The following is an 18,545-nucleotide window of genomic DNA, read 5'->3' as shown; positions in this document are numbered from 1 at the left end:
ACTTCCAAAATACAAGCGTTCTTATATATGAAACTACCCTAATCTACATCATATATTTGATTTAATCAAAGTATAAATGTGGTAATAGAGCCGTGCCAACACTAAACGATATCAGAAGCGACTAAAAAAAAATTTGCCCCAGTTCAATAGAAAAAATCGTCTACATAAATAAACATCATCGTCATAAAATGAAAACAAATAAAAGAACTAAACTAACAAACAAAAGATTAGCTCTAAAACATTTTTTTATTATTTTCTCCACAAAATGGTTAACTAAACTTTCAAAATCAACGTTTCTAATCAATTCTTTTTTGATGGATAAGATACCCATGTCACTCAATCTTTCTTGTGACATACTCGAACAAATATACGATTTGAAAAACTTTTTTCAACAGATACAACCGAAACCGAAACCATCAACACCTTAATTATTTTAAGTAATCGTTTGTTTTTTTAATTAATTAATTAAGCGCATTTGGCGAAATCAATAGATTGTTGAAGCCCAATATTTGCTTCCTATTTTTAACACATTATTTTCAGCATAAGTCCCATTAAAATATATTTATTAAACTCTATAAAAAGTAGATATATATCCCTAATTTTTTCCCTAAATTTTGATGCCCTAAGCGAATGTTTATTTTTTCTCCACTGCATGTGAATGATGTTTTAGTTCAAACTATAATGAAAGAGTAGGAAAAAAAATTAGAAACCAAAAATGCAAAGAGATTAGTAACACAATACCATTATAACTCTTTAGTTCGTCTATATATCATCTCCCAAACTCGCTTTGTCTTTTTTTTTTTTTTTTCTGCAAAGAACACTTATATTGATTGTATACGATCAAAATACATGAGTTCAGTCAACCAAATTGGTGGATTTTTACAATCGGAATAAAAGGTCCTATTTAAACAGCCTTTTTTTGCTAGAGAATGAGCTACTTTATTACATAACCGGTTTGTATGAACAAAGGAAACATCCCTAAACTTTGCTTTCCAAAAGAGAATATCTCGGTGCAGTCCATCAATTGCTATATCATTGGAGACACCATTGATGATGTTAATTAAAACCTCGCAGTCTCCTTCAAACATAACTGCCGTAAATCCCCTTAACCATGTTTGTTGTAATGCAAAAAGTAGAGCTTGCCCCTCAGCTTCAAGCGGTGATCGTGCTTGGTGTAATGTTGCTGCTCCCCAACATTTAGAGAAACCATTGCTGTCCCGAATGATCCATCCTCCCGTCACGTGACCCGAAACAGAATTAAACCCGGCATCATAATTGCATTTAATAACGTGAGTAGGAGGACGGGTCCAATTGGTATCAATGATCGTATCCCGACCATGCAAAGGAGTAGCGTTCAAGCCAGTTGTTTCGATCCACTCCCTCGTGTCTGTTTTGGCTTGTAAAGCACTCTTAGAAGGGTTTTCTCTTATCTGATTAAAGTTGAAATTATTTCCAGATATGCCAAAGTGACCACCAGGGTAGTAGTTTTTGATGTCTTGAGCTGCCTTGAGAATCATAAAAATCTAATAAAGAATTCAAATTTTCCTCACAGTCATTGGAGAAAGAGTTTATAGTTATAGAAGGGATATTGACAAGTCGCCAAACCATCATTGAAAAAGAGCACTGGAACAGAGTATGACTTATGTTCTCTTCTGAGATTTTGCATCTTTGACAGATTCTATTTATTTGTAAACCTCGAGAAATTAGTCGATCTGCTGTCGCCAAAGAACGAGTAACTGCTCGCCATAGGAAAAGTTTGATTTTGGGTAGGATAGGTAATTTCCAAATCCTGTTCTTCAATACAACAGAGCCAGTCGGGGCATCAATGGGAGGCTCGTCGTCAAAAGGATCGTGTGTTGCCAACCAATAGCCCGTTCTCACCGTGTACTCACCTGATTTGTGATAGTGCCAAACCAATTGATCATGTGTCTCCAACCGAGGCAGATAAATATTTTGAACAGCCTCTTGGTCTGTGTGGAGGACTGTTTCATGTATCTTATTCACATTCCAGAAACGAGTTGTTCTTGACTTGGTAATGAGATCACTGATAGTAGAAGTTGATGATTCCGTGTGGAGAGTCACCGGTCTCGGAGGATGATCCGGGACTACGTTGTCAGTTCCAAGTCGGATTGTTTTACCATCGCCGACTATGTAGCGTGTGCCTTTCTTAAGCAATGAGATTCCAGCCAAGATTGACGACCAACCATAAGACTGATAGCGTTTGTTTGAGACATCGAATATGGAATCGTCTTTGAAATAACGTGCTTTCATTACCCGTGAGAGTAGTGAATTCGGATGCCTTATGATTCGCCAAGCTTGTTTGGCAAGCAAAGCGTCATTGAATTTGGCTAGGTCTTTAAAACCGAGTCCACCCTCTTTTTTTGAGATTTGAAGACGCTTCCATGCTATCCATGGTATTCCTTTTGATTGTGCTGTCTTTTCCCACCAAAACCTCATCAAAATAGAATCTATTTCCGCAATTACACCCATAGGTAGTTTGAAACAAGACATTGAGTAAACCGGCATGGCCATCGCCACTGACTTCAGTAAAACCTCTTTTCCAGCAGGGGATAAGAATTTGGCACTCCAATTGCTAGTTCTTTGACGAACGCGTTCAATAATGTATGTGAACATTTCTTTCTTTTTTCTACCAAATTGTTCGGGTAAGCCTAAATATTTCCCCCCACCACCTTGATTAGGAATCCGAAGAAGATTTTTCAACCTTCCTTGTAGGTCACCACGGACTCGTGAGCCAAATGTGATCATTGATTTGGAGACATTAATTTTTTGGCCAGAGTAGTATTCATACACTTCAAACACATCACGAAGAGCTCTACAATTTCGACTGTTCGCTTGGCAAAAGAATAAAGAGTCATCTGCAAACTGAAGATGAGTGATTGGAGGAACACCATTGCCAATTCTAATACCCCTTATGTCTCCTGAAGCAGCCTTTGATTTTATTAAATGACTCATGATATCAGCACATAGAATGAAAAGGTACGGCGATAGCGGGTCTCCTTGACGGATACCACGTTCTGGAATTATTTTACCATATGGTGACCCATTGATTAGAACAGAATAATGGACAGAACGAACTGTAGACATGATCCAACTAATCCAAGTTTCCGAAAAACCAAATAATCTCATTGTGGTCTCCAGGAAGTTCCACTCTACCCTATCGTACGCTTTGCTAACATCGGTTTTAACCGCCATATAGGTTTGGGAGACCCGTTTACGTACCTTTAGAGAATGCATAATCTCGTGGGCAATCATCACATTATCAGTGATTTGTCTGCCAGGAATAAACGCCGCTTGGGAATCAGAGACAATGCGATCCAAGTGTCTTTTAAGCCGGTTAACCAAACATTTAGAAATGATCTTATATAGAACATTATTATATAGAAACTCGCTTTGTCTTGCAACATTATTATGATCGTAGAAAATGGCGATAAAACTTTTATTTTATGGGTAGGTTTTTTTTTTCCCCGAACCATAAAATTTTTTATTAAAAACTTAAAGAACTTTATAAACAAACCGGATGATAGAACCGGTGGTAATCGATCGTCTAGTGGTAAATTGTGGTGATTAGTAATTACTATTTATCACAACTACCTGAAAAAACTAATAAAAAGTTTGGAACTTAGATTATTATTTTATTCTTGATAAATGATTTAAAAAATAAAAATTACTAGGCCTAGCTAGATTCTCGGCTAATCTTATTATATAAAGTAATAGTTTTCAAAGTTAGTAACTCATAGGATTGTGCCACGTGCCAAATTTATCGATTTCAGATTTTGACATGTGTTAAACAAAAATTCTTTTTATTTAGTTAAAAACAAATAAGGAAACTATACGCACATATCAAATTTATCGATTTCAGATTTTAATACGTGTAAAACAAAATTTTAAAAAAATATAAGGAAACTATACGTATATATATCTTATATAAAAAAATTCTAAAAATGTACAGAATATAATTATAACGAAACTAGATGTATCTTATTAAATAAATATAGAAATCTAAGAAAACAATTATAAGGCAACTATACGTATATATCTTATATAAAAAAATTTAGAAAAGTAAAGATGATAATTATAAGGAAACTATATGTATCTTATTAAATAAAAATTGAAATTAAAAATCATTTACTAATCCTAATTTAAAGCTACTAAAAATTGATTTTCAAGGGTTTAAAATTTAAATTTTTAGGTTTGGGTTAATTATTTTAGATTAAAGGTATATTTTTAGGAGGAAGAGTTTAGTATTTAGGGTTTAGTTTTGAATGTTGAAAGATTAATTTTAGTTTTGTCATATTTTTGGAAAAACCAGAAATTAAGTGGAGTTTGGAATATTAAACTAATAATGATAGTTTTGAAAACCAAAACTTCAGTGTGTTATTTTTTTGGATTCTCTTACATTTTTTCATTCAAAATATTATATTCTAGTTAAACAATTTTAATTGTTAATGAAACTATTTAAAAGTGAAAGTAAAGAGACACGAGAAAAAACATATACCTTGCCTTATATGTTCATAGATAAATTTACTTTACTATTATAATAAATGTACCTTGCCTTATATGTTCTTAAAATTTTGGAAACATGAGGCCTCTTTTTGCAAAAACAAATTATTCTTGAGGCCTAATTATAGAACTAAAAATCTTAAAAAATTTAGAGGCCCAATACATTTGTATCTTGGGTATTGGTGGTGGGCCGGGCGTGCCTAATGGTGCCCAAATATGTGAGATTGCTTGTCAAAAAGAAGCATACATTACCGGAGATTGTGGGTCCGATTGGTAACCAATAACTGTACAAGTTTTTTAGCTGTTAGCTGGAGCTGTTAGCTTTACCGGAATAGTGCAAAACTGTAAGAAAGAGCTGTACAAAAAAGCTGTACAAAAAAGCCGGAATAACTTTATGATCAATAAATAAAAATTGATAAATTCAAAAAATTATAAGCACAATGATATATGAATCTTATATAATTCAAATATGAACATAGAAATTGAAATAAACAATTTTGAAATAGTATAATTAAATTCAAAATATCAAAAACAAAAAAGAAGCATATATGTTTCTTACATATTCAAGAATTTCAAATAAAACAATATAAAACTTTACTTAAAATCATCACATATTTCTAATTAGAAAATAATATTGATATAAATAATGTAAATTTTTAATTTAAATCATGACACATGTCGCTATCTTAAAACATTAGAACTATGATATATTATAAATCGTATATAATTTAAACTGAACGTAGAAACCAAAATAAAAAATTTAAAGATACAACAGTTAAACTAAAAATAAAAAAATTATAAACACGATGATATATGAATCTTTGATAATTTAAATATGAAAAGAGAAATTGTAATAAACAATATAACTATACTAAAATCATAATTGAGGACAAACAAAAAAAAACAGTTAAGTAAAAAAATATTACAAAAGGGAAAAAAAATTGATCTCACATATTTCTAATTGAAAAAATAAACTCAAATAAATAATATGAGGATTAGTTTAATTAAATCATCACATATTTCTAATTGGAAAAGAAACTGAGATAAATAATATCAAATTTTAAATTAATATATAATAACATATGTTTCCTTTTTAATAAATTTGCCTGATTTTTTCTTGTTTAATTGAAATATAAAAAACGTATAATTTCCTTATTATTATCTTTTGACATTTTTTAAATTTTTTATAGAAATATGAATTATTTACAATTATTCTTATAATTAATTTTACATTTTTAAAATTATTAAAATTTTTAATTACTTTCAATTATCTTCTTTTTTTTTATTTTAAAAAGAAAATTTTTGTTTTACACTTGTCAAAATCTAAGATCGGTAGATTTGCCATGTGTCACGATCATATGAGTTATTAACTTTGAAAACCATACTTTATATAATAAGATATAAAAACAAACATTCATACTATATTTACAAAATATGAAATCTAACAATAATAATAATGTAATTCAAATTTAAATTTTAAATCCAACTAAAAAATATAAAACCGTAACAAATATTAAAATAGTAAGAGATCGTCAATAACTGAAATAAACTAATAAAACATCGCGAATTCAAAACAACTCATCTCGGTTATTTCTCTCACCATTTCATTCATTTTCCTTAGACGGTACTGTGAAGTTTCATCAAAATCTAAAACAATAAATGAGTCTAAGAACTACAAAAAAAAGTTCTAAAAATAATTGAATAGAGTCTACTATATTTTATTCCAAAATCAAATGATATTTTTAAGACCCATATCCAGCCGGTTCAACAGGTTCATTGGGTTGCGGGTTAATGGTGGATTCTTGGGGGTTTTTCCGGTTTTGAAATTGGCGGGATTAGCACTAAACCCAAACCGAAAAAGTATCCGGGTCGTGGGTTAACCAGTCGGACCGGACGGTCCGGGTCGGTCTTGAAAACGCCATATATGAGAAAAGTCATGTCTTGAATTCTTTTGTATGTCTAACGTCTCAAAGGTCTATCACTTGAAAAAACTTACGTGTCAATGTTACCAACTTTCCATAAGACACAAAAATAAAAAGACAGAGTCATATGATGAGTCATATATGAACAACAAAACGTAATAATGAGAAAGACTCAAGGTAAAATTACTAAACTAATAAGAGTTTAAGTAGCAAACAGCTAAATTACAACAAAAATAAAGTTTTATTCATTATCGAGTGGTACCATTGATTAAAAATTTTTTAAGTAAAATAAGAGTATAATGAAAGTAGTGCTTTTTATTAACATAATTTTGTATTTCTATTTTTTAGTTTTGGGAAAAACACTTAAGAATAGAATTGATGGAGGAATTAATACAACAAATAACTTTTAATTTTTTTTATTTAATTTGGCGTTTTTTAAAATAATGTAGAATGACACATGTCATTTTGTTGTGTGATGTTGTGGCACTCATATGGAGAGAGTTGGCCAACTTTTATATATATGATTAGATTTATTTTTACAAAAATAAATATGAAAACCCATGCAAAACCTAGTAAATAATAGGTATAATTATAATAAATTTGCCATTAACATATAAAATAGAAAATGTAAAACTTATATTAATTATTTAGTAGATACATGACAAATGCTAAAGTAATAATGTGTTACTCATATCGAAAGAGTTGACCAACTTTCATATATATGATTTCACTAAAAAAAAGTATGGTCTTTAATTACAATTTTACATAATCAAAAGAAATTATGCCAATTCAACCCAAAACCGTTTTACATTAGCTAATTCATACCCGGACTAAAAACTTTTGGTCAAAACCTGCATTAACCACGGTAGACAAAGTGTCAATCTTGACGGCCCAACTCGGCCCAATACCTTTCTCCTCCTTTCTCATTCTCTGAAAAATGTATCTCCTCTCTCGCCTCTCTCTACTCCTCTAAAATTCACTTTGCTAGGGTTTTCGATTTTGCGTTCTTGAAAAATCTGGGTAAAACAATTTGCTAGAGATTCGTCGTCACTCTCCGAAGACGCAGCCGTTCTCAGAGTGTTTCGACATTCTGATTCAGCTCGATCAAAAGAAACATAACGATCCCAAGGTTCAGTTTTCTCTTCTTCTTTGGATTCAATAGTTTCGCTTTAAGTTTGGATTTGCCTTTAAAAGTTTACTAGTTTTGATTCGTACATGTTTAGATCTGACTTGTTTAAAGTTTACTTCTTTTTCTATCAGTATTGATTTTGTTTTTGCTTAAGTAGAGATATGATTTTTTAGCTGTGTATGGATCAGATTTATAGAGCAAAGCCTTCATTTTTCAGTGATTGGAATACCTCTGATAGCTTAAACTATGCAGCATTACATCTTTTGACTTCCATGGCTTATGAATTGTTATTTAATTGATTAAGCAGGTTCTACACAATATGGAAATTGCTGAGTACGAAAGGGAGAGCGGCGGGGAGAGCGGGTACGACCCAAATATGGTGCCGGATTCGGTGAAATCGTTTGTGGTACACATGTACAGACACATAAGGGATAAGAACGTGTACGAGATCCACCAGATGTGTGAGACATCGTTCCAGAGCATATCGGAACGTCTGTTCAAGGAGACGCCATGGCCAAGTGTGGAAGCCATAGCTCCATACGTAGACAACGACCATGTGTTCTGTCTTCTGTACCGTGAGATGTGGTTTCGACATTTGTATGCGAGGCTATCTCCTACGTTGAAGCAGAGGATTGATTCTTATGATAACTATTGCAGCCTCTTTCAGGTCTGTTGTGTGTTGATTTGGATTTTGGATGTTTTCAATTCTTTGGATTTGAATTCTTTGAGTTTGAATTGGTAAGTGGCTTCTTCTTCCTCTTCTTTTAGGTGGTGTTGCATGGGGTAGTGAATATGCAGTTGCCGAACCAGTGGTTGTGGGATATGGTGGATGAGTTTGTCTACCAGTTCCAAAGTTTCTGTCAGTTCAGAGCAAAGCTCAAGAACAAAACAGAGGAGGAGATTGCATTGCTCAGACAGCATGATAAGGTCCCTATGATCCTACGATTCGATTCATCAACCAAATGTGTTACTTACTTACTTACCTCTATTGTTGTGTTACTTACCTCCTCAGGCATGGAATGTCTATGGCGTGCTCAACTTCTTGCAAGCACTTGTGGAAAAGTCTTGTATCATCCAAATTCTTGAGCAGGACAAGCATGGACTTGAACAGTTCACTGCCACTGATGGCTACGATTACAGCGGTGGAAGTAACGTCTTGAAGGTCCTCGGTTACTTCAGCATGGTCGGTCTCTTGCGTGTTCACTGCCTCCTCGGTGACTACCACACTGCTCTCAAATGGTTGCAGCCCATTGACATCACTCAGCAAGGTGTTTACACCAGTGTCATTGGATGCCATATCGCTACCATCTATCACTATGGATTTGCCAACCTTATGTTGCGACGCTATCTAGATTCTGTTCGTGAATTCAACAAGATTCTCCTCTACATTTTCAAGACTAAGCAGTACCATCAAAAGTCACCTCAGTACGAGCAATTACTCAAGAAGAATGAGCAGATGTATGCATTACTTGCTCTTTGCCTCTCCCTCTGCCCTCAACCTAATCTCGTTGACGACTCTGTCAGCTCTCAGTTGCAAGACAAGTATGGTGAAAAGATGATGAGGATGCTGAGGTATGACGATGAGGCCTTTGGTATTTACGATGAGCTCTTCTCTTATGCATGCCCCAAGTTTATCACCCCTTCCCCACCATGTTTAGAGGAACCTCTTGTCAATTACAATCAGGTTACTACTCCAGTTTCTTTATAAAACAAAATTTACGAGGACTCTTTGTGTGTTTAACTTTCCCAGCTTGGATTATCTCAGGATGCATACAGGCTTCAGTTGAAGATGTTCCTTTATGAGGTAAAGCAGCAGCAGCTCTTGTCGGGAGTGCGGACATTCCTAAAAGTCTACTCCTCCATTTCTCTTGCTAAGCTCGCAAACTACATGGAAGTTGATGAGCCCACTCTAAGGTTAGGGAGCAACCATGGCCAGATAGATGGCTTTTACCAAAAGTCTCTCCGCAATCTACTTTTTTTTTTTTTATATCTTTGACATGTACGGGGTTTTAATTTGCAGGACCATATTGTTAACATACAAGCACAAGACCCATGCAGTTGATTCCGATGGTAGGATCATCTCCAATGCAGACATTGATTTCTACATCAACAATGTATGTTCTTTCCATATCTTTCTGATATCGATATTCTGGTTCTTTCAAAAGTAACTTTAAATCTGGTGAGACTGCAGGACATGATCTATGTTGTGGAATCAAAACCCGCAAAACGTTATGGTGATTTCTTCTTGCGACAGATTGCCAAGGTATGTAAACTGAAACTAAGACTTGTGCACATGCATGATAAGATTCCTGACTGTTATTTTGATTTTTTTCCATTGCGCAGCTGGAAGGTGTGATAAACGACATGGATCGTGTCAAACTGGAATGAGGACTTTTCTGTGTTACACCTATCATCAATGCCCAATCTGATATGCTCTCTCTTATAAAACCTAAATTTACTTGGAGCCAAACACTTTTGCGAAACTATCTTCATGTGGTCAAATGGTGTAGCTCGACTCTTTTCTTGTGTAACTGTAATCATCTTTGTTATGAATTATTGCCAGTTTTTTTTTTGATTGAGTATGGCATTTCAGATTATAGCCGATCTCGAGTTCCTTTGGAATTATTTGTCCAGATTTGATATGCCAACTATGAGTTTAATAGTATTAAGTAATACCACTATATCTGGTTAATGTAAAAAGATAAATTTTAAAAACATTGGAAGTGTTCAAGGTTCTGAAAATTTAAGTCGCCACTACTGCCTACTTTGACAACAGAATGGTATTAAATTCAAAGTAGCATCAATTGCTTCTTGACTTTTATGTACACTAGTAACAACAGGTTTGTTCTTCGTTCTTGGTGATTTACAGATTCCAGAAGAGTAAATTCTTTTTCTTCTTCATCGAAAGATATGCGTTTACATCGTTCCTTTGCTGGATTGCTCGTTTCTCTTATTTTTCATATTGGTTCACCTTCAAGTCATACAAATACGTTGTTTTCTTTTGAATCATTGTGGCCACAAAGCAACCGTACGCTTGTGTCTCCGGGGGATGTCTTCGAGCTTGGTTTTTTCAGTCGTGGTACATCGGCAATTGGTATAAGAACATAGCTAAACACACGTATGTTTGGGTTGCAAACCGAGAAAAAAGTGTTTGTTCTATATATTTTGATCAAATATAACGATTAATGATATCTACGCTATACATGGGTTTGTTCTAATATTTTGGTGAAATATATCGATTAGTGATAGTTGTCAAAATATTATTTTTAAGTTTTAGTTTTATCAATTAAGTGTCTCTAGAATTTTAGATGGTATTCATATACATATAATGTTCATTATCATCTTAACAATTTTTAGTGATTTGCAATCATATCAAAGTGCTATTATATCTCTTAAAGAAAATCTTTTAATTAGTCAACACAATATTTATAGATATAGATACCGAAACGTAATTGGTTCTTCTTTTCCATGCACATAATTCACCTAAAATTTTTCAAAATATTCATAATAATAAGGGAGACTCACAAAAATGCCCCTTTTTCAATACCCCTTTTATGTACAAAATGACTAAATTACCTTTCTTTTAATAAAAGATATCACAAATATATAAGGAAAACATGAGAATGTGCACACATCAAAATTACAAATTTGATTTTGTAAAAACTTGTAAAACCTTTAAAATACCTTGTAAAATTTTCCCGTAAAAATTTTTTCCGCCAAAAATTTTTTTTTGCGGGAAAAGTGATTCCGCAATTTTTTTGGCGTTAACTTTTTGGCGGGAAAAATTTACAAGGTATTTTAAAGGTTTTTTACAGGGTATTTATAAGGTTTTACAATGTATTTTAAAAGGTTTTACAACGTATTTATAAGGTATTTATAAGATATTATAAGATTTTACAAGCTATTTTATAAGGTTTTACAAGTTTTTTATAAGGTTTTACAAGTTATAAATACCTTATAAAATCTTATAAGTACCTTGTAAAACCTTTTAAAATACATTGTAAAACCTTACAAAACACTTGTAAATACTCTGTAAAACATTTAAAATACCTTGTAAATTTTTTCCGCCAAAAAAATTGCGGAATCACTTTTCCTGAAAAAAAAAATTTTGGTGGGAAAATTGCGTGATCACGTTTCCCGCCAAAAATTTGCGGGATCACTTTTCCCGCCAAAAAATATTTTATATTTTGTGGACCTAATTTTGTTTCAAATAAGGGTAAAATGGTCATTAAAAATTAAAAGAGGGCAAACTTAAAAATGGACTCTCAAAGAGGGCATTTTTGAAAAGGGGTATTGAAAAAGGGGCATTTTTAACAATTTCTCTAATAATTAAGAACAAATATGTTTTTGAGTTTTTTTTGCCTAAAACATAAAATTTGGACTATGTGTGTATGCCATTTTATCATTGATTTGGTTTTATATTTTACCAATTAATTATCTTACTCATCTGTACTATATCTATTTTTTTTTTTATCTAAGTATGTAAATTTGTCTTAAATATTTTCGTGATTAAATTCATTCAATATTCTAATACAATTTATTACATCTACTTTCTTTTCACTAAATTATGTAAATTCATTCCAAAGATTTTAGTGCCTAAACTCATTCAATATTCTAATACAAAACCATAAACATGAAAATAATCGATCGACAATAAAAGTTTTATATAAAACTCTTTAAACAATAATATATATCCAACTGAAAATTTTCTTACATGGAAATAATAATCAAATGGGCTTATATCTTTACAAATATATGTAAAGATATTTTAGTGAGACTAAATTGGATTATTTTTATATATTCCAACAACAAAATTTTTATTTCGATATTTTCCATATTTTTAAATATTTTCGTTTTTAAATTTAATAATTTTTTTAAAAGAGAAAATTTACATATTAATTATTTCTATTTTATGTATTTTCATGAAAAAATATTTAGAAAAGTTCCATATTTTCAAATATTTATTTTTATTTTCAAATGTTGCCTTTTCCCATTTTACAAAAATCTAAAATATACAAAATTAATAGAATCTAAATAAAAGTTAATTAATGAGATGGCTATTCGCGATTGGTGGTTTAAAATCCCACGTGGACAGGCTCGGAAGCTTATATTAATATTTTAGTTATTGATGATTATGTATAGTTGGGAATTAAATCACTACCTTATAACTTACAATTAACAAATTTTTAATGTAATATTAAGTTAATATTTGTTTCTTATATAAATTATTTCATAATTTTCTGATTTTCTAAACTTTTTCATATTAATTAACTATACTATTTTTGAATTAAGAAAGTTTCCTAATTTATTTGGAAGCTAACGTTATGAGACTAATAATTATATTTTCTTTTTATATTATATTACAATAATTAAATTTTACATTTTCTAACTTATCTATATCGTGTTTCAAAAGTTTACATTTCTATTATATTAGTCTATACAATAATCGAGTATCATCAATATAGTTATGATTCTTGAATGAGAGTCCAATACTATAAATTGAATCGAGAGCATATATAGAACCATAGAAAAAGATTTACATAAAAAAAAACTATGGTCTTGCACAAATCCTTTATACAAAATTTAGTAACCTTTTCAGTCCCCCTCACCCTTCATCTTTAACGTGGAAACTTGAAACGACACAATTGATAGACATGACTTCTCACAAACCACTCTATAACACACTCCTCGTCAAACTCGTGTCCACATGGTAAAGTCACGATACTTGTTCGGTTGTTCCATCGTCAAACTCTTTCTAACAAATAGTGCACATGTCATTCTCACCGACGACATAACTATTTGATGATCAAAGCCAAAGCTAACATCGTGCTTAACCAATGAGTGCGGCAACCCGTAGAATGGAACAACTTCTCCAAGCTTTTGTTTCAAACAAAACAAACTTCTCTAAGCTGAGATTGAGCTCCTTTATCATAGATAAAGTTAAGCTCGTGCTCATCCTCAAAGTCAAAACCTAGATTCTCTTCTTCAAAGGTCTCATTGAGCGAGACTCGAAAGATCTCTACAAATTGAGGTCGAGCTGCTTCTTCGGTTTGATGATCAGAGTCAAAAATGACATCTCGCTCATCCTCTAAACCTAGATCCTCTTCTTTGAGCTTTTTTTTTTGTTTTTTTTTGCAAGAATATAAAGTACAATATTTTTGTGTTCCATTCTAAATTCTAACTCTTTTTTTTTGTTAAGTAGAATTTTTCCTTTTCATTATTAAATTTTTTCTTTTTATTTAAACCCAAATATTTCTATATGTTGTTTTTCAAATATTTGACATTTTTCTCTTCTTTACATATATATATATATATATATTGTTTTTTTTCCTTTTCATAAATATCTTAATATATAATATCTTATAATTTAAAAATGTTAAATAATGTGATGACTAAAAATGTTAATTAGCGAGATGTGCAACCGCGATTGGTCGTTTAAAATCCTACGTGGACGGCCTCATAAGCTTATAGCCTCGACTTTTATATAGTATAGATTTTAGTGGAACATAAGATAAAAAGTGTTTAAGGATTTGCAAAAGAAAATTTGTTTTTACTAGAAAACCAAATAGAGTTAGACAAGTCTCTTAGAAAGAAAAATTGGTATAAAATAAAGATATATGGTATATTATTATTTAAAACTTTGAAACAACATACATAGATATCAAATGAACTTATCTTTAATTACAATATTTTTCTGTATATTAATCTAACAGCAAATTATTAACTCATACCTTTAGTTTATAAAATTCAAAACAAACAAAAAAACCTTAGTTATGATGCATGTTTCATCCAGTTACGTACATGTCCCGACGGTTTTGAACGATCTCTTGTAAACCAAATTCCATCAGGTTTAGCAGTCCATGAGCGATACTGATCACATCGTTCAGTACCAGCTGCTCTGTATACTTGAAGATTAAAATAAAACTCCATTTTAGGACCGTGCCTCAACATACAAGTCCACACTGTCCTTTCTCTTCTGTTGGAAACATCCGAAAACTCAATGGTGAAATTTTTGATTGACTTTTAAATATTGGAGACCTTTATCTTGCTCGTTAATACTACCACGACAACGATGACTGAGAAGTTTACCGGGAGCGAGTTGGTTATGAATTTCTACAATATTTGGTTTGTTGCAAACTTCATTCAACGAAAAATGTATGGCATTAATAACTAACGCAAAAATTATGAGGTGATTCATTTTTCTATTTTTCTTAGATCTAAGATAACTGTTTTGACTTTTGAGTAATGAGGCCATGAGTGTGCGATATTTATAATTATTTTGTGTAGAAAACATTATACCTTTAATTTTCAAATAATATATTTGTGGCCTTAGCTAAATTTAAACACTAGCATGAACCAATAAAACTTTTGGCCGAAAGTGAGTTTACTCTCAAAAGGTATGGTTGACCGATAAAATCAAACCAAATAAATTTAGCTAAATTTAGCTAAAGTTTTATCAATACACATATGTAATAGTTTTATCAATAAATTTAGTTTACTCTCAAAAGGTATTACTTGTGTGTCCAAAAAAGAAAACAAAAAAAACAAAAACCAAAAAAAAAGTGATTACTTAATCATTATCATAATGAAAAACATCAAGAGGGTTTATAGTCCATAGATCAACTGTACTCCACAAAAAAAGAGTGATTACTTATATCAAAATTAAATCTAGTTGATGAAGCTAGGTTGGAATATAAGGACAACAATAGACACAAAATCTGGTATTTCCCAAATCTAACAATCCTATCATATCTGCAATAGTTTATGATAACAATTTTTGGACATATATCTACTTATCTACTTTACAGGACAATGAAGAATGGGATCAGATTAGGTTCTTCCTAATCCTTGCTTAACTTTTTGGCTAGATCAGAGTGTCTTTTCCTGATCTATGTGGTTTGTAGAAGCCTTTGAGACCTTAACTAGAAGTTCTAAATGATGGATTATCTTTCTTCGTTTGATAATCTTTTTGTTGTAATATTTTGTAGTAACTCTAGTTTGTTTGTGGTTAATTCCACTGTTGTAATCGTTTGAACTGGTTCCCTTGTTATATAATAATCACTTTTTCAGAAAAAGTAAAAATTAAAAAAAACTCCAAAATCTTCTAAATTCTAAACCAAATAGTAGTAGTTGTTAATTCTTTTCTATGACGTTGACCTTTTTTCAACAAAACACGTTTTGTCTGTCTCTGTTCGGTTCTCTCTCTTTTTCTAATAAATACTACAGTATTAAATATAAAGATGTCTCTGAACTCTGAAGTCGTGCATTCTTATCTCACACGTTCCAAGGTAAAGAAAGGATCGTTGACAAGAACTAAAGATCTCCGAGAAGATAATGGAAGATCCACTTTTATTGGAAGACGATCAGATAATCACCGGAAGTCTTAAGCCGACGCCGACATGGAGAATGAATTTCACGGCGGAGCTAAAGAACGTCAGCCGCATGGCGTTGCCTATGGCCACCGTGACCGTTGCTCAATATCTATTGCCCGTTATCTCAGTCATGGTCGCCGGCCACCGCAGCGAACTCCAGCTCTCCGGCGTCGCTCTTGCCACTTCTTTTGCAAACGTCTCTGGCTTCAGCCTCATGGTAATTAGTTTATCTATCCTCTGTTTTAATTAGTTTCAAGATTCATTCGAATCTCAGAGTCTTGAAAACTTTTGCAGTTTGGTTTAGTGGGTGCACTTGAAACTCTATGTGGCCAAGCTTATGGAGCAAAACAATACGCGAAAATCGGAACTTACACTTACTCTGCAATAGTCTCAAACATACCTATAGTTGTTCTCATATCGATTCTCTGGTTTTATATGGACAAACTCTTGATTTCAATCGGACAAGATCCTGACATCTCCAAGGTAGCTGGTTCCTACGCGGTTTGTCTTATACCTGCATTGTTAGCTCAAGCGGTGCAACAACCTTTGAATCGGTTTCTCCAGACTCAGGGCTTGGTTCTTCCTCTTCTCTACTGTGCCATCACCACACTTTTGTTCCATATATTCGTTTGTTTGGTTCTGGTTTACGCGTTTGGTCTTGGAAGCAATGGAGCCGCATTGGCTATTGGTTTGTCTTACTGGTTTAATGTCTTGATTCTTGCTTTATATGTGAGATTTTCAAGCGCTTGCGAAAAGACTCGGGGCTTTGTATCCGATGATTTCGTGTTGAGTGTCAAGCAGTTTTTTCAGTATGGGATACCATCAGCAGCAATGACTACGTAAATATATTCATCTTCATCATCGTTGGTGGATTCTTTTCTTTCCTTGCTTGATTTGTTTGTTGTTTCTATATGCAGCATTGAATGGTCGTTGTTTGAGCTCCTTATATTATCCTCAGGACTCCTCCCAAACCCGAAACTCGAGACCTCTGTTCTTTCCATTTGGTAATCTATGTTTCTCTCTGGATATATATCTCCCTTTTTTTACATATCTAGGACTTTTCTTAAATATATAGGTCTAATGAGTATATGTTGGTTAAGTAAACTATATACAGTTTGTCGAATTCGTATAAACAAATTTTTACTCTTCATTTCATTATATAATTTGATGCAATCTTTCTGGTGGTTGTTGTTGTGTTGATGATAGTCTTACAACATCATCTCTCCACTATGTCATTCCAATGGGTATCGGGGCGGCTGGAAGGTATGATTCAGATAAAACTGATTCAATGTTTGTTTGGGAATTGTCAGATTAGTCAAACTGTTTACCCTTGGCAGCGTACGGGTTTCAAACGAATTGGGAGCGGGGAATCCGGAGGTTGCAAGGCTGGCAGTGCTTACCGGTATTTTCCTTTGGTTCCTAGAGGCTACCATTTGTAGCACACTTCTCTTCATTTGCAGAAATATCTTCGGGTATGCCTTCAGCAACAGCAAAGAAGTTGTGGACTATGTCACAGAGCTATCTCCTTTGCTTTGTATCTCATTTATGGTTGATGGATTTTCGGCAGTGCTTGGTGGTAATAAAATCAAACCCATCAAGTAGCAAATCAAATAAAAGAATCGATCTACTCGACTCAAAATGCGTTTTTTAATGAGATTTTTTTAAAAAATAGGGGTTGCTAGGGGAAGTGGATGGCAACATATTGGAGCTTGGGCAAATGTGGTGGCTTACTATCTCCTAGGAGCTCCGGTTGGACTTTTCTTAGGATTTTGGTGTCACATGAACGGTAAAGGGCTATGGATCGGTGTAGTGGTTGGGTCTACGGCGCAAGGAATCATACTAGCTATAGTCACTGCTTGCATGAGTTGGAACGAGCAGGTTAATATCAATCTTATAAATTTGTTTGGACATTTGATGACTCTTTTGTTTTCTGTTCTAAAGTTGTTTACATCTTGAAATTACAGGCTGCCAAGGCAAGAAAGAGAATAGTTGTACGAACTTCTTCATTTGGCAATGGACTAGCTTAAAAGGTTCTTTATTTCCATTTTTGAGACAAGTCACAGGAGATTTTGTTTTCTTCAATGTTGTTATAATCATCGTTAGAGAATTTTAAACTTAACTGGTATCTTGTATGATTGTATCCGTTTTCCCTATCTAAAGATTAAGGGTCTGATTTGAAAGTCATGTTAGAGTAATTTTAAGAGAGAGATAAAAGTGGTTCTTAGTTCAATTACTCTGTTTTTCTTTCAATCAAGTGAAAAAGAGAACAAAAAATAATTACAGATTTTTCCTAAAATGTTGTCTTATACTTGTGTGTAGAGTAAATTTTTCTTCCTCTTTCACGTAGAAAAACAAATCTATTATATTATATATAATAGCAATCTCAATAAATGATTTTTGCACATCTGAACGGTTGCGAACGGTTGCGTCTTTTTATCGCAACCTTTCGTTTAAATATTTACGGTTATTTTTTTGTGGTTGTGTATTTTTATTGCATCTCTTCGTTGAAATATTTACGGGTATTCTTTTACGGTTGTATCTTTTTATCGCATCTCTTTGTTAACATATTTACGTTTTTTTACAATTATATTTGTTCAATTA

At 32.6% G+C, this 18,545-nt stretch overlaps 3 protein-coding genes across 3 annotated transcripts; 2 read left to right on the top strand and 1 right to left on the bottom strand.

Moving 5' to 3' along the window:
* Positions 1-7,388: 7,388 nt before the first annotated feature.
* LOC9321804 (eukaryotic translation initiation factor 3 subunit L) lies at positions 7,389-10,237 on the top strand. Its single transcript, XM_002885692.2, has 8 exons — positions 7,389-7,572; positions 7,880-8,239; positions 8,341-8,499; positions 8,585-9,256; positions 9,338-9,486; positions 9,593-9,686; positions 9,764-9,835; positions 9,916-10,237. Exons 2-8 carry the CDS (start codon positions 7,892-7,894, stop codon positions 9,958-9,960), a joined length of 1,539 nt encoding a protein of 512 aa, XP_002885738.2. The 5' UTR covers positions 7,389-7,572; positions 7,880-7,891; the 3' UTR covers positions 9,961-10,237.
* Positions 10,238-14,253: 4,016 nt separating this feature from the next.
* On the bottom strand, positions 14,254-14,936 carry LOC110230475 (S-protein homolog 25). The gene is given in 2 exon segments (XM_021033622.1): positions 14,254-14,583; positions 14,585-14,936. Coding segments are annotated over 2 exon segments (522 nt in total). The 5' UTR covers positions 14,867-14,936; the 3' UTR covers positions 14,254-14,343.
* Positions 14,937-15,821: 885 nt separating this feature from the next.
* LOC9321802 (protein DETOXIFICATION 6) lies at positions 15,822-18,230 on the top strand. Its single transcript, XM_002885690.2, has 7 exons — positions 15,822-16,161; positions 16,239-16,783; positions 16,862-16,948; positions 17,151-17,207; positions 17,282-17,520; positions 17,617-17,822; positions 17,909-18,230. Exons 1-7 carry the CDS (start codon positions 15,907-15,909, stop codon positions 17,969-17,971), a joined length of 1,452 nt encoding a protein of 483 aa, XP_002885736.1. The 5' UTR covers positions 15,822-15,906; the 3' UTR covers positions 17,972-18,230.
* The last annotated feature ends 315 nt before the right edge of the window (positions 18,231-18,545 follow it).

Source organism: Arabidopsis lyrata, assembly GCF_000004255.2.
Source record: "Arabidopsis lyrata subsp. lyrata unplaced genomic scaffold ARALYscaffold_3, whole genome shotgun sequence".
In the NCBI taxonomy this organism is placed as follows: Eukaryota; Viridiplantae; Streptophyta; class Magnoliopsida; order Brassicales; family Brassicaceae; genus Arabidopsis; species Arabidopsis lyrata.
The sequence above is the reverse complement of the archived record's forward strand: the minus strand, read 5'-3'. Positions and strand labels throughout refer to the sequence as shown.